Raw genomic sequence first — 13,830 nt, forward strand, 5'->3', positions numbered from 1 at the left:
TCATAGATCGGCCTCGGACCCTCGATTTAGGAAGGAAACGAGTTCTATTCGGGCTGATCGATGTATACTACCCATCAGAATCTCCACGACTACTCGACCTCAATCATTTAACGCTCACACGTTGGCAGTGACTAATAATTGATTATTGGCCACTGGCGTAAAATAATGATTCTCCGTGGAACTAGTGCGCACCACCTCGGTCCCAAACTACGGTTTACAGGCGCTGCCCTGCAACTACGTCATATTCAACCCCTACGCCAAAAAGCTGAATTACCTTTTCGGCGCAACCTCTCATACTCGTGTACACAACTCACAAAAAGGGTTCTACATGCAAACTCTACGACAATGGCAGCAACAGACGCTACTGTAGCAAGGACATGGGACAAGCGACCTCCCTATGCTTCCATAGAAGGGGCAGAAACGTTTGAGAAGAAACTCGAGGGCAAATGTCAATGTGGCCGTGTAAAATACTGGCTTAGTCGCGATGCTCCTCTAACTGCCAAATACTGTCACTGTCGTGGCTGCCAGCTTCTACATGGTAAGCCTTCCGCATCAAGAAGAGCCATTTGAATTTACAAGAACAGAGTGCTAACACCACGTAGGAGCGCCGTTCCAATGGGCTGCCATCTTCCATAAGGAGGACATGATGTTTGAGAATGGCACGAAGGATCTAGTGTTCTACAACTCGGGGGGAAACACCCTTGGGCACGATCTTCCTTGCAAAGTGAGCTGTGCGCATTGCCGGTCGCCGATATTTGACGAGGGCAGGCGCATGGTGCTGCTATTCCCTACACTCATCAGATTTGAGGACAAGAAGCAAAGAGACAAGTTCTCCCCGCAGTACGTTGCTCAACCCATGTGATGAATGTGTGACTTGCTGACAGAAGCTTGCAGGTGTCATATATTCTACGGGTCTAGGGTAGTAGATATACCGGATGGCAAACCGAAATGGGATGGTTTAGACAGCAGTAGCCTATTGCTTGATGATATGCCGTGACGGGTTAGGTCAGGTCTACGAACCAATAGCGATATAAGTTGGGTAATGAATGATTGAATTGAATTGAACGCCAACGCTGATTTCTACCATCAAAGAATGCGGGTTCCTCCGTGGGATAGAACAAAGCTGGGGTATTGTGATGACAGCTGTAATAGCTAATGACTAGCTTTCTTCAACTCGTGACGTTCTGTAACCATTTTAGCCATACCTCGACCGAGGTCGGTGCCCATCTCTTTAAATCCTTGAATTACTCCATGACGATCGGCCTCTCCTTTTTCTTGGCTCATCTTGATCACCCCTTCAAGCCGCTCGATCTTGATATCGATCCCGATGATGGCCTTCTTGAGTATCTCCACGTAGCTCTCAGGAGCATCCGAAAGCAGCCAAGGCTTCACCCGGTCACCTTCCCCTGTATGACCTGCTAGTTTCTCCATTTGTTTGGAGAGGTCATCGATGGCCGTTTGCAGGAAATCACCAGTCTCCTTGGATTTCGAGTCACAGTATATGGTTGCTTTCCCGTATGCCTGCACTGCGGCGTAATCCCAGGTGGGCACGACCTTGCCGGTCTTGGGTTTCGTGTCAGTGTAGAACTATATGCGAAGTCAGCCTTTGTAGTGCGCCCATTTGTGGAAATGTAGACTGGCAGACCTTTGGCGTGACATATGAGTGAACCGGACTTGTGAAAAGAACCAGAACCTCTTGCTCTAGAGTTGTGGTCCCGGATATCTGCCCCTCCGGGCCCGCCAGAGAGTCCATCATGGCTTTGCTCTGGGGGTTGGCCTTTGCGAGATGCCCGCGGAGGGTACCAAGCTCACTCTCGTTTTCTTCATCTTTAATATCAAGCACCCACGGTATGTGAGACGACTGAATCAACGGGTGCGTTTTTGACGGAATTGCTGTGGTAAGGATGCCCAGAGGATAGTCGCGGATCAGTTGGCGCAAAGCTGAGATCCGCGTCTCGGCATGAACTGGTCTGATTTGCATATTGGCGGTGGGCTTTTTGATGCGATGAGTCGATATTTGAAGCCGGCTCATGCATAGAGTACTGATTGCTCTATCTTATATCGACAGACAGTTGACTCATTTTACAATAAGGTCCTGTCAACGACGCCCTTGATGCGCATGCCTGCATTGGCTTGTGACCTTGCATTAGTCTAGGTTAGATATTGCGACACTAAGTGGACTATGGGGGACATGCGAGAAAGAGCGGGACACGATAGAGGGACAACAATACATAGTAGCAGAAAAGAGCTAACGCATGCACTGCTTCTGGGGAGCTCCAGAACATGAGAACCTGTCTGCATTAACGTGTACATAAGTAGTCAACATGATTTGTCGCTTCGGCCGCTGCGCTTGGCACTAACTTAGGGCTAGCTTTTAGAGGCAAGTACAGGCGACTTATATGCTGGTATGAGGAACTATTACTATCCCCGACTTTATATCAAAGATGATTAAACAAAAAGGCTTATAGCTTGATAAACACGTTATGTATGCTACTCACTAGTAGGTTTATTGATAGTTTGCGATATAACTGTGAGGCATAAAGCTAAGCTCTATTCCACTCATGGAAGGCAATCTATTAGTTCCCCACTTCTAGATAGATAACCTAGTCTAGTTAAGCAATTCGTGGTCTGTGGCCATGGCCAAAACAAACGCGGTGTGAAGATTGCTTTTTCCATGCAAGCACGGAATAGAAGCCCTTCTGCTCTGAGCGTTCTGTGGGCTGATGAAGCATCGACCCGTCACTTGATCGTGAAACAATTCCACAGATATATCCTCAGACGAGAGGTTTCCAAGTGATCGCAACTTCAAGAGATAGCCGCCAAAATGAATCCTTTGCAGCCTCGGCGGAATCACCAGTTCAATGCTTTCGAGCCGCATCCAGAGCTCGATGACATTGACGCTCCGGACATGCGAGACACGGATTAGGTTAACAACAGCGATCCCTTCGGTATATTTGCTGCAAGAGGGACGTCTGCCCCCAAGATATTGTCCCTTCAGGCAGTCAAGTGTGAGGCTAAAGACCGTTCTGCCGATATATTCAGAAACTATCGCAGGTTGCAAAGCATTCTTCAGCTCCATGAGGCCGCAGTTCAGAAACGGTGGGAGAAGCGAACAAGAACCCAGCGCCTATCCATACTTCTGGGGTGTTGGCCGGAGATGCCGGCGACTCACCGCCCCGACTTTGCTGCCTTCCGCAAGCACGCTGGGAATCTGAATGCTGTCGCTGTACAACATCGCGGCTCTTTCATATGGCCAAGCATAAATCAGGAAGACCTGGGTGATCCCAAGACGCTACCTTTACTGCTCGATGCCCGAGGCAGAACGCACCCTAACGAATCCGCCGCAGCCGATGGAGAAGCCATGCATCTCAGGAAAGTGACAATGGCTATTGTTCCCATTTTCCTTAATCAATATGTCATGATCCTGAATGGAGTGACTCAACAGGAAGATTACGGGAGATTGGTTGCTTGGGATGAGCACGAAGACGCTTTCGATTGGATGCACACTCGCAAGCAATTTCTTCCGGGTGAGGGGCTCCTCATACTCGAACATCAACAACGTGTGCTTCAGTTTCTTGTTCAGTGTTGCCAAAAGATCCTCCACGATATCCCCTTAGAGCAGATGACCAGCGACGCTTTCGCTATCCAACCCGAACCGCAGCTCAAAATAAGCGTCGATGCCAGCGGTCTCTCCTCCCTGGCCGTCCTGGCCAAAGAAGCCCCATATCGGCCTCCTACGCTGTTGGATCTAGACAAGATTGAGTCGCTACTTGCTGCGAGGACTGCTCGCGCTGAGAATCATGTTTGGGCTTTGCGCGAGGATCCCAGCTACTTCGCTGAGGCACTTTTGGAAATAAAGGAGCATCGTCAGGAGATGATCAAGGATATCCGCGGAGATATTCATCCAATTCTGAAATGTGGACGTGGTGATATCTTATGGGCTAGAGTAATTGGCACGGTACTCGTTGAGTCATTCTTTTAGCTTGAGTATTTCGCAGAGCTTCGCGACCAAGCTCAGCTGCTAGGCGCGCTTCAAAGAAAGTATGACGCAGCTATATCCCCAGATAGAGACCTGCCAGAGGAATATCTGAATGCTCTACTCAAGTTTCGTCATTATCTCAATCAGGTGTCGAAAGGAGCGCTCAACCAGCTCAAGACAGCCGTCGCAGCCTCCCCACCTTTGCGAAACCTCTTCGTTCGGAATGTTCCAGAGTATGACACTTCGTCAAAGATTGAGGTCATGTCGAAACAGGGTATCAAACTGGACAAAGTCGCGGGGCAGCTGATTTGGCTCCTTCGGACTCTGTGGGAAGACGGAACTGACTTATTTTTCTGTCGTCTTACCATAGTAGTTGACGAGCTTGATAGACTGCTGCGATCGGAACCCAAGGCTCTAGAGCTAGTGTCCCCATACGTCGCCATGTTGATTGGTGAGCTTTCTATCGTGGGCGAGTGCTTGAGACAGCTCGAGCTGTATCAACCGTGGGCCAATGGATTCGAAAACGCATCCCATGAAAGAGACGACGCTATTAAGAGGCAATTTTCTCAGCGTACTAAAGGCTGGGGCGGAGTGATGGAGGCTTTCAGAGATCGGAACTTAGTTGGCCTCAGTCACTTGGGAGACCCCTCCGATGGGAAGTTTCAATACCCGTTGGGGAAGCGCCGGAACCAAGCCAACGTCGAAGCGCTTCGGGCAGCGGAAGCCAATCTGGATGCATTTTGGAATGCGGTCGATGTCATTCTTAACAAGCAGCCTGGTAACTTGGATGGCACAGCTTACAAACAAATGTTATCACAGCCGCGTTACCTGCAGCGCACACTAAAGTGGATTGAGCCAGCTGCTAAGAAGGACCAGACATTAAATACAAATCAGAGTTTCGAGGATTGGTCTAGTCAACTGGCGGCCCCTCTTTCGCGTTTGAATTTTGGACCAGAACCTCCTGTATCCGCTCGTAAAGAGATATTGGCCGCTGGAGGCACAAAGGCCAAAATCAAAAGTCATGGAGCGCCTAGTGCTATGTCAGCGGCCAGCGCGGAGGAGGCAGTGCTATCTACAATGAGCCTCGGTGATTCTCAGCCCACATTTGCGGTAGATGCACGAGCTCTCAAGGTTTTCCGTATTATCTTCTTTGACCCGGCCGCCAACACCACTGCAGGCGAAGTTGTCTGGAAGGACTTCCTACATGCTATGGACTCTACAGGGTTCTCTGCTCAGAAGCTGTACGGGTCTGTTTGGCACTTCCAGCCGACGAAGCTGGATGTCGAGAGAAGTATTCAGTTTCATGAACCCCACCCTCATCCCAAGATCCCGTTCCTGGTGGCGCGGCGGCACGGCAGAAGACTCAATCGAGCTTATGGTTGGTTAGGGAGCATGTTTGTCTTGAAAGAGAAAACGACTTCGTAGGGTTGAATCGATCCTAGCGCTCCTTCTTGATGATCCTTGCACCGCAGCAATATTCCTAGTAGTTCGCGACCAATGTGAATCTATACAAAAAGAAAAAGGAAAAGAAAAGTTTGTGGGTGTTGAGGTCCGAGAAGGTCCTCATGTACTCCATAGCGTTTTACATACCCAGGTTTACTATGACGGTGGACTTGCTATCAAACCCTGGATTAATTTCGTGATTGCAACCCAACGAAGCAATGCTCAAGCGAAATCACAGTGTCAGCAAAATTTCTACTAACCACTAATTTGCCGCGTCAGGTATTGCAAATGTGTCTTCCGTTTGCCTCAGGCCGATTCGGGAGATTATGCCTCTCCTGATTTTTGTTAGCAAATGCGTTGCGGAGCTTGAATATCATTTTAGCCCTTATTTAAGAGACATTAGGTATACTTGATTAAGTGGCTGCCTATATTAGTGTAAGTAGAACTCAGTTCCCACGTTTCAGGAAGCATTATCCGTTTTCCGATCTCCAAAAAAAAAAAAAGTGCTTAAAGCTACAGACACTCGTCAATTTATCCTAGGCTTCACTCTCCATGGGCCTTGTATGAGGATATCGGAGTTCGACCGTTTAGGAGGAATCGCTTCAGATTAGTTTGATATTAACCAAAATGCTCAGCGGTCAGTTTCCACTATTCTCGGGTTTCTATGAATGAACGAGGAAGAACTTAGGTTCGACCCCACCATTAAAGAAACAAGTGCACAAAGTTACATCGAGATTAAGAAGAATGGGAGAGTTGAGAGGTTCATTTTTACAAGGGCAATTAAGCGAACACAATTTGTAGCCGGCCGGGCTACGACTTGTTAGGAAGTGCATCTTGAAGGAAAACCATAAGAGCCCTACATTATCAAGGACTTATGATAATACATAGAGCGTAAGGAAGAGACCCATTGAGTAGATTTCGACGGTAAAAGCTTCAAATCTTTCGGCTATATTGTCCATGTCGTCAGCTGCTTTCATGAGCTGGCGTCCAATCATGTCCACGTCTGGCAGCGAGCTGTAATTAACGCCCACCCTCATGATGCGGACATTCACGGCTTGAGTAAGGAGCCCTGGTGGGATCTTGTCACCACAATTGCCAATGTTGACAATTCTGGTGACGCTGTCGTGCAAACTAAGCGCATCTTCGACCGAGAATGTGGACGATACTGTGCTTTGTATGGTAAGCAAGTAGAGGGCCCAAAAAGTAATAAAAAAAGAACAGAAATACAACACACTGGATTGCCCGATAATTAACGCCTTCATAAGCCAGGACGGACATGCATCATTTGGCGGAGTATGCATGTCAGCCGTGCGGTCTGTTGTTGACTCATGTGGGTCAATTTGATATATCACAACTGAGGTTGCTTCAGAGTCGGCGTCGCTAACATACCTACTTTCTTCGCTCGCTGAAGCTTGTGCGTCATCATGTTTTAAATGCTGAGGTGAAGGGGCCAAAACAATGGTCTCCTCTATCTCATACGTGTCAACTGTCTTATTTTCGAGTATCATTGAGGTATCCAGATCACAGCACGGACTGGCTGCATCATCAAAATAGGGGCTACTTTTCGTGGAAGTCGGTGTCGTGGGCTCTTCCGTAGAGTCCCCATACTCAAATTTGACCATTGGACCTTGGAACACATACCAATCGTGTGCGCGCAAGCCCGTGTTGCACAAATCATCTGCAGTAAGCCGGGTAATCGTGTCTTTGTCAGCCTCTGGGGTACAGGTGTTCACTGACTTGAGTATAGATTATTCAAGAGTTCCGTCAGTATAGTACGCCGCCTCGAAGACCGAGATAGGGGTCAATGCTCTCTTGGAGAAAAGGTTAGGAGAAGGGTTTTGCTCGCCCATTGCTTTTTATCGGTTTCTTGGCTAGTCAGTGCAATGCGACGCAAGCACTGAACCTTATGATTTTATCCTAGGAAGTTGTCTTGTAAGAAGCACTTTCTTCCTTTGTTGGTTTTGTGGTGGAGAAGCGGAAGCACAGGACGAAAAATTGGGAAAGTGGGTGGGCTCATATGTTCAACCCAACACCGAATCAAGATGAGTACCAAAGAACCACGTACGCTAACAATGATGAAGATAAGCAGTACAAGATATCAAGGTTTAATGATACAATCTAGAAGTAAATTGATTGTAATCTCTGCCGAATACTTTCTCGATTCCGTGGCCAGCATTTTCCCAGCTTGGTCGTCCAGCCTTCTACCTTGATGGCCTGATAGCGATCTTATACATCTGTACAACTTTATGTCTTATTCACAAATATCACATTGACTAGAATCGAAAATCATCTCCCTGAGTTCATGACGGGACGCAGATATCCGAACAAGTTATATTGCATTGTAATTACGAAGATGAACACAAAAGGAACTAGACACATAAGACTCGCCAGCACAAAGAGTCCAGTGTTCACCATTCAGTCGACTGAAAAAGGTATTGTACTAAGTAAAGAGCCATAACAAATGAGCATGTTTGATCTGCGTCACAAAGGTTTTCATTGTTGAGTGCGTAAACAGTCTTTCCCGCCTGTATAAGAACAAGTTCAAAGTCTCTGGTATCGCTAATGAAACAGACACACTGCATATATATCAACGGAAATCAAAACACCCCAACATAATATTTCAACTAAGCACGATCCAAGATGGCCAACCTGATCGGAAGTATGTCTGATGAACTTAGAAGATCTAGCCATTCATCGGCTGGGAGCCTCAAGGTTGAGAGTATGGCCGAGGTGATGGTTGGAATCCAGGAAGTTGCAGGCAAACTTGACGGTTATGGCGAAGTCCTCACGGCTGTTAAAGGCATATGTGAGATGATCTATGGCCATTCGGAGCAGCTCAAGGAACAACATGCCGAGGTACGCGAGATTGCCGAATTAACCTTGCAAGGTGTTAAATCGGCGTACATATTGAGCCAATCTAAGCTAGAAAATCTGCAAAACAAGTATCAAAACGTTGGAAGTGCCCCTGAAGAGTCTCAGTCCGAAAACTCTGCAAGGATAGCAGCGACTGGAGAAGGGGCAGAAGAACTGGAGAGGTATTTGGAAATGATACAAGAGCTCACCGACCGACTCCTAATGCTCGAAACTGAGCTCAAGGGGTGTCGAGATGAAGCAAGAGAACTTGCTGCCGAAAACAACGTGTTGAAGCAGGGAAATGTCGAGGTCATCAAGCAAAGCTTGGCGGAACGCGAGCGAAAGATCAAGGCACTGGAGGAACAAGCTACTGCGAACGAGCGAATTCTAGCTACGAGTAGTATCAATCTGGCGCAGATAAACAAACGCTTGGATGAAGCTGAAAAGTTGCACTCGGCTGAGCGACGAGCCAATCTCCGACTGAACGAGGCGATCCATCAACTACAGGGCGATATACGTGTCATGTGTCGTATCCGACCGCTGCTTCCATATGAGTCCGAAGAGGACAGGCAGGACTTTGGTGAAGAAATTGAAGGTGATTTCAATAGCAAGTGGGCGAAATTTGCGATTCCTGAACAATCGGAGGGTACAGGAGTTGTGCGGCTTACCATGAGAAAATTATCGCTGGAGAGGATTTTCGGCCCAGCTGAGACGAATGCAGACGTCTTCGAAGAGCTTGAGCATCTCCTTTTGTCGGCCCTCTCAGGCAAGATCGCGACGATCTTCGCTTATGGCGCGTCGGGAACTGGAAAAAGTCACACGCTAAGTTATCAGCAGAATGAGAACTCGCAGGACCCTGACAGAGACGGGATTATTCCTCGGCTCATTGCAATGATGTTTAAGCATGCGGAGGAGGAGCAGGCAGTATCATCATACCAGTTCAGTCTTTCAGCTACTGAGATTTACTTAGATGACATGTATGACCTGCTGTCCAGACATAGAGTAGCTCCAAAAATAGCGCTCGGTGAAGAGTCATGGGTTGAAGTTGCCGATTGGATATCGGCTAACACGGTGATCGCAAGGGTCTCGGAGAAACGCCAACAGGCGGAGACTAAAGTAAATGTGAGATCTTCAAGGTCCCACTTGACACTCCGTTTTCGAATTCAACGAACATCAGTAAATAATGATGACGATAGATGTGTTTTCGGGCAGATCAACATTGTTGACCTTGCTGGTTCTGAGAGCATAAGCGATAAGACTGGTCAGCGACACGCTGAAGGACAGAGCATCAACAAGTCACTTGGCGATCTTGTGAGCATATTAGAGCAACTCGGAAAGGGGCAGAGGCCCTACCCGACCACGACTCTCGGGAAGACCTTGCGAGCCGCCTTCGAGAAGCCTGCCAAAGTCGCCATGTTGATTACTGTCTCCCCATTGAAGAAAGGTTATCCTTCGACAAGGGCCACGCTTCGAACTGCTGAAACCGCCCATAAAGCGAGAAAAGATCCATTGGCACGCCCGAGGACCCGAAAGATTTCTGCCCAAGATACGAATGCTGAGCCAGGAACGCCATATACACCAACTAGGACAACGAGCATGGGACGAGGTTCATTAAGTGGTAACAGCAGCATTCCAGCGTCGGTAACTCCAGCTTCACGAGGTCCAGTGACGAACCCCATACCGTCGAGATGCCAACCACCAAAGCCTTCCGGGTGGGGTGGCCCATCTTCTAGGCGAACCTAGTGGTAGGAAGGCCGCTAGTATTTCCCTGAACTTGAGAGATGTTTGCTTGAATCTCCTCCAAGTACTCGAAATATTAATGTGAGTAGTGCTGTATATAGCCATCTTGGACTAAATGTTGGGCGTAGTTGATAAAGAGTTTTCTAGAACATGATTTCAAACTTTTGTTTGTCCGTCCATTGTCTCATCATGTGACCCTGCTGTGGCAGTCGAAGATACCGTCTCTGAAGCAGAGCCGTCGGATACATGCAAAATCATGCAGTTTTGTACGAAATCTTGAAAGCCATGTACTGTGATATCTCACTTTTCGGATTTCATACCTGTTGTCATGATATCTCAGGTGCTCAAAGCTGTCTCTGATGTATCATCGCCCTCGACTTTTACTTCAATATCGTCCACAAGAATTCGTCCCCTAGAAGGCACAGGTTTTGCAAGCACCACAGTTTCGATACCAGCCGGACTTACTTCTTCAGGGCCCATTGGCAGCGCGTCCACATCGATATCCATGTTGAGTAATGCCTTGATGATAACCGAGCTTCCAGCTTTGCTCATGACCTCGTTGCCATGCTTGCAAAGTTCCGAGCAAACGCATTCAGGGCAGCCTTTCTCGCAGTGACAATACTCAACTCGTTTCAGTGCCTGAACTAAGAGCAAGTCAATGAACTCGAAAGCTTTCGTACTGATACCTGAGCCTCCAGCTCCTCCTTTGGCGTCATAAAAGGTAAGTCGTGCTGGTCGCTTGCGTTGCGTCTCTTTCTGTGCAAACTCCTTCATGCCAACCTTGCATTCAGTACGAACATCACCTGGCATACTGATGACAAAGTTGGGCATTAAACTCATCACTGCGTGTTCTGCTGCATGTATAGCGCCAGCAACATTTAGTTGGCGATCGACAAGGATCTCTAGAGCCCTTTTCGGTACATCGAGCCACATGCCCTTGCTGTGTCGGATAATTGGAGGGTTGTCGACTTGGACCGCATCTAGGATCCGCCGCTTCTTGTCAATCTTGAAGTAACCGAATACGTTCTGCTGAAGTCGGATTGCTCCATGGAAAGCCCGCGATAAGGAGCCTGGGATTTTACGGATGGCCTCAGTCTCAACGGGATCGATATCCATAAAATCCCGCTGCTGAGTGGTCCATTCCACCTTGACCTTTTCAACTTTGGCGATCATTTTCTGGGGCTGGAAGTCGCGGACTAGATAGGAGTTACCTTGGTGTAAGAATATCGCTCCGTCGTATATTGTGTAAAATGCTCGAGAAGCTTCAAGCTCCTCAAGGACAACATTCCTGCCATGGGAGATGTCGACAATTGCAAAGTGGTCTTCTTCCGTATCGCGTATTGCGACGAATCTTGATGGAACTGGGCGGAACCTGTCATGACAATGGTAATACCCGTTTTCATCCCTAATTAGGCGTTCTTCGGCAATCTTTGACAAGTCTTTTGAAAAGTACCTCGCATCCTCGGCTGGCCGGATAGGCATTTCATAAGCGGCGCATTGGATATGGCCTTCTAGTACGAGCATATTCTCCAAATCCACCTGGAGCTCGCAATTTGGCTTCGTGAACAGCTCATTTGGATTTTCCATATAGTGTTGATCAGTTGCAAAACAATCCCCAACAAGGATGGACAATGAGTCCTTGTTACGTCTGCCCGCTCTGCCACTTTGCTGTCGCAAATTCGCAATTGAATACGGGAAGCCTGCGCTGATGACACAATCAAGTGTACCAATATCAACACCCAACTCAAGTGCTGTAGTCGCAATGATGCCCAAGAGTTTACCTTCGAACATCTCGCTTTCGATGCGGCGACGGTCTTGGGCGGTATATCCACCGCGATAGCCCATAACTCGAGCCATGCATTCGGGTCGACCTAGCGACTCCAGTTCCGATTTAGTAGCTGATACGAGTGCTTCACATTGCTTCCTCACGCGACAAAAAGCAATAACGCGCACTCCTCGCAATATGAGTTGGCAGAAAAGTCGTGCGCATTCAGCCAATGCATCACCGCGGCCACTCGAAGGGTCGCCAGGGTCCTTGTATGGTGTGTTCCAGCAAAGGAATTCCTTCCTTCCTGATGGCGATCCATCAAAATCGACAAGATACACAGTTTCGATGCCGAATATTGTCTCAAAATGCTCTTTCGGATTCGCAACGGTCGCCGAACAGGAGATAAATCGTACCCTCCGGTTCCCTACAGCTGCACAAATGCGCCTGAGCCGTCTCATGATGAAAGCCATATGAGACCCCATAAGGCCATTATAATAGTGCAGTTCATCGACTACAACATACTTTAAATTCTTGAGAAAGGTGCGCCACTTGTCTTCCTGAGGAAGTATTGTGATATGCAGCATATCAGGATTGGTGAAAATGATGCGAGCTTCATCCCGGATCAAATTCCTGTCACTCATTGGTGTGTCTCCATCGAAAGTTTCCACCAAAACATTCTCTATTCCCGGCATATATGATAGCATATCCTTTAAGCTCCTTTTCTGATCTTGGGCCAAGGCTTTAGTTGGAAAGATGTACATTGCTCTTGTCAGATAGTCATGCTCCAAGGCATGTAACACTGGTAACTGGTAGATTAACGACTTTCCTGAGCTTGTGGATGTTGACACAACAACGTGGTTACCTGCCTGAAGTCGATTAATGGCTTCCGCTTGATGGGCGTAAAATTCTGTGATCCCCTTTGCATTATATAAGGCGTTGACCATCTCTTGGCTCAAGACGAAATCCAGATCTCCGTAGACCGGCTCTTGTGGTTCAAACACTCGATGACCATCAGGTACAATCTGTCCCGTGTACCAGGAGCTCTCCTTTATTTGCTCAACAATGTCCGGAATGCTTTTCCTTTCCGTCGGTATGGTCTCAGGTAGTGTGCTTAGCTCTGGTTTAGGCGTGGCATCCATAGAATGACTAGGAGTTGGAATAAAAGACTCCGCTTCTTGCTTAAGTACCAGTTCAGGGTCGACCTTGTCTTCAGTGCACTTATTCAAGAATGTATTGACCGCATTTGTGAACTTTTGATTGCGCTTTTCGATCAGTGACGTCATCTGTTTTTGGCTGAAAACTGGCATCTTGAGATCTTCATCGCGGAGTCGCCTGTTAGGTTTCGTTGGTTCTCCAGTCTTCTTGTTTTGGACTTGCCGCTTTAAGTCGCCATCAATGAATTCAAAAAAGAGAACTTCATTCCCACTGGGAGGAAACTCATTCGGATGGCGGATAGGGAATTCATCCATTCCCGTGAGTCCTCCCACAGATGCATCAGGGGCTGGGCCCTGTGCCCACATGTCCTTTGATCTACCGGATTTGAAGGTCACATCTCTTTCCGCTCCTTTTATGTCAATTTGAAGCATGACCTCATCGACGTATGAGAAGTTGATGCCTTCTGGCCGCAATGCCACAATAGCTGCCACATCCTCAATCAACAACTTCCTCTTGATGTGTGACTCAACAGTGGTGCGAATAGTCTCGAATGTTGTGGCCAAATGTTTGCGAGTAGAGCAAAATGTGAACACAAGATTTAATGCACGATGAGTTCTGTCCAGTTCCTTGAACCATAAAGGCCACTCTATAAGACAATCAACTAGAGCGGTTGCGGCCCCGCCTTTCTTCTGCTGCTGGTTTTTTGTCTTGTCGGAGGCTTCAGAAACGCTGGATGCAGCAGATGCACTCTCAATGGGCCAAATGCTGTCAGCCTCCGGAACTTCATCCTCATCCGGAGGGCGTTTTCGCTTGCGAATGACTCTGTTTGAGACTGTAGCGGCCTTCAGCGTCGACATCGTCAAGTATAGCCGAGATGCATCTACGAAGTTTT

At 47.8% G+C, this 13,830-nt stretch overlaps 6 protein-coding genes across 6 annotated transcripts; 3 read left to right on the top strand and 3 right to left on the bottom strand.

Annotated features, from left to right (window-relative positions):
* Nucleotides 1-19: 19 nt before the first annotated feature.
* On the top strand, nt 20-1,042 carry BKA67DRAFT_544042 (Mss4-like protein). The gene is made up of 3 exons (XM_046101236.1): nt 20-538; nt 603-840; nt 895-1,042. Exons 1-3 carry the CDS (start codon nt 166-168, stop codon nt 995-997), a joined length of 714 nt encoding a protein of 237 aa, XP_045963418.1. The 5' UTR covers nt 20-165; the 3' UTR covers nt 998-1,042.
* A 110-nt stretch (nt 1,043-1,152) lies between these two features.
* BKA67DRAFT_589403 (transcriptional regulator) lies at nt 1,153-1,981 on the bottom strand (the record flags this gene model as incomplete). Its single annotated transcript, XM_046104455.1, has 2 exons — nt 1,153-1,587; nt 1,646-1,981. 2 exons carry the CDS (start codon nt 1,979-1,981, stop codon nt 1,153-1,155), a joined length of 771 nt encoding a protein of 256 aa, XP_045963419.1.
* A 655-nt stretch (nt 1,982-2,636) lies between these two features.
* BKA67DRAFT_589404 (uncharacterized protein) lies at nt 2,637-5,404 on the top strand (the record flags this gene model as incomplete). Its single annotated transcript, XM_046104456.1, has 4 exons — nt 2,637-2,654; nt 2,927-3,958; nt 3,989-4,126; nt 4,157-5,404. 4 exons carry the CDS (start codon nt 2,637-2,639, stop codon nt 5,402-5,404), a joined length of 2,436 nt encoding a protein of 811 aa, XP_045963420.1.
* An 890-nt stretch (nt 5,405-6,294) lies between these two features.
* Nucleotides 6,295-7,044, bottom strand: BKA67DRAFT_529455 (uncharacterized protein; the record flags this gene model as incomplete). Its single annotated transcript, XM_046099069.1, has 2 exons — nt 6,295-6,592; nt 6,812-7,044. The coding sequence occupies 2 exons, from the start codon at nt 7,042-7,044 to the stop codon at nt 6,295-6,297; spliced, it is 531 nt and encodes a 176-aa protein (XP_045963421.1).
* Nucleotides 7,045-8,959: 1,915 nt separating this feature from the next.
* On the top strand, nt 8,960-9,808 carry BKA67DRAFT_494732 (P-loop containing nucleoside triphosphate hydrolase protein; the record flags this gene model as incomplete). Its single annotated transcript, XM_046097018.1, has 1 exon — nt 8,960-9,808. A coding segment is annotated over one exon (849 nt), but the record flags the coding sequence as incomplete, so codon positions are not given.
* A 543-nt stretch (nt 9,809-10,351) lies between these two features.
* On the bottom strand, nt 10,352-13,795 carry BKA67DRAFT_509171 (DEAD/DEAH box helicase; the record flags this gene model as incomplete). The annotated part of the gene is made up of 1 exon (XM_046097220.1): nt 10,352-13,795. The coding sequence occupies one exon, from the start codon at nt 13,793-13,795 to the stop codon at nt 10,352-10,354; it is 3,444 nt and encodes a 1,147-aa protein (XP_045963423.1).
* Nucleotides 13,796-13,830: the final 35 nt, after the last annotated feature.

Source organism: Truncatella angustata (assembly GCF_020726525.1).
Source record: "Truncatella angustata strain MPI-SDFR-AT-0073 chromosome Unknown BKA67scaffold_1, whole genome shotgun sequence".
Classification (NCBI taxonomy): domain Eukaryota; kingdom Fungi; phylum Ascomycota; class Sordariomycetes; order Amphisphaeriales; family Sporocadaceae; genus Truncatella; species Truncatella angustata.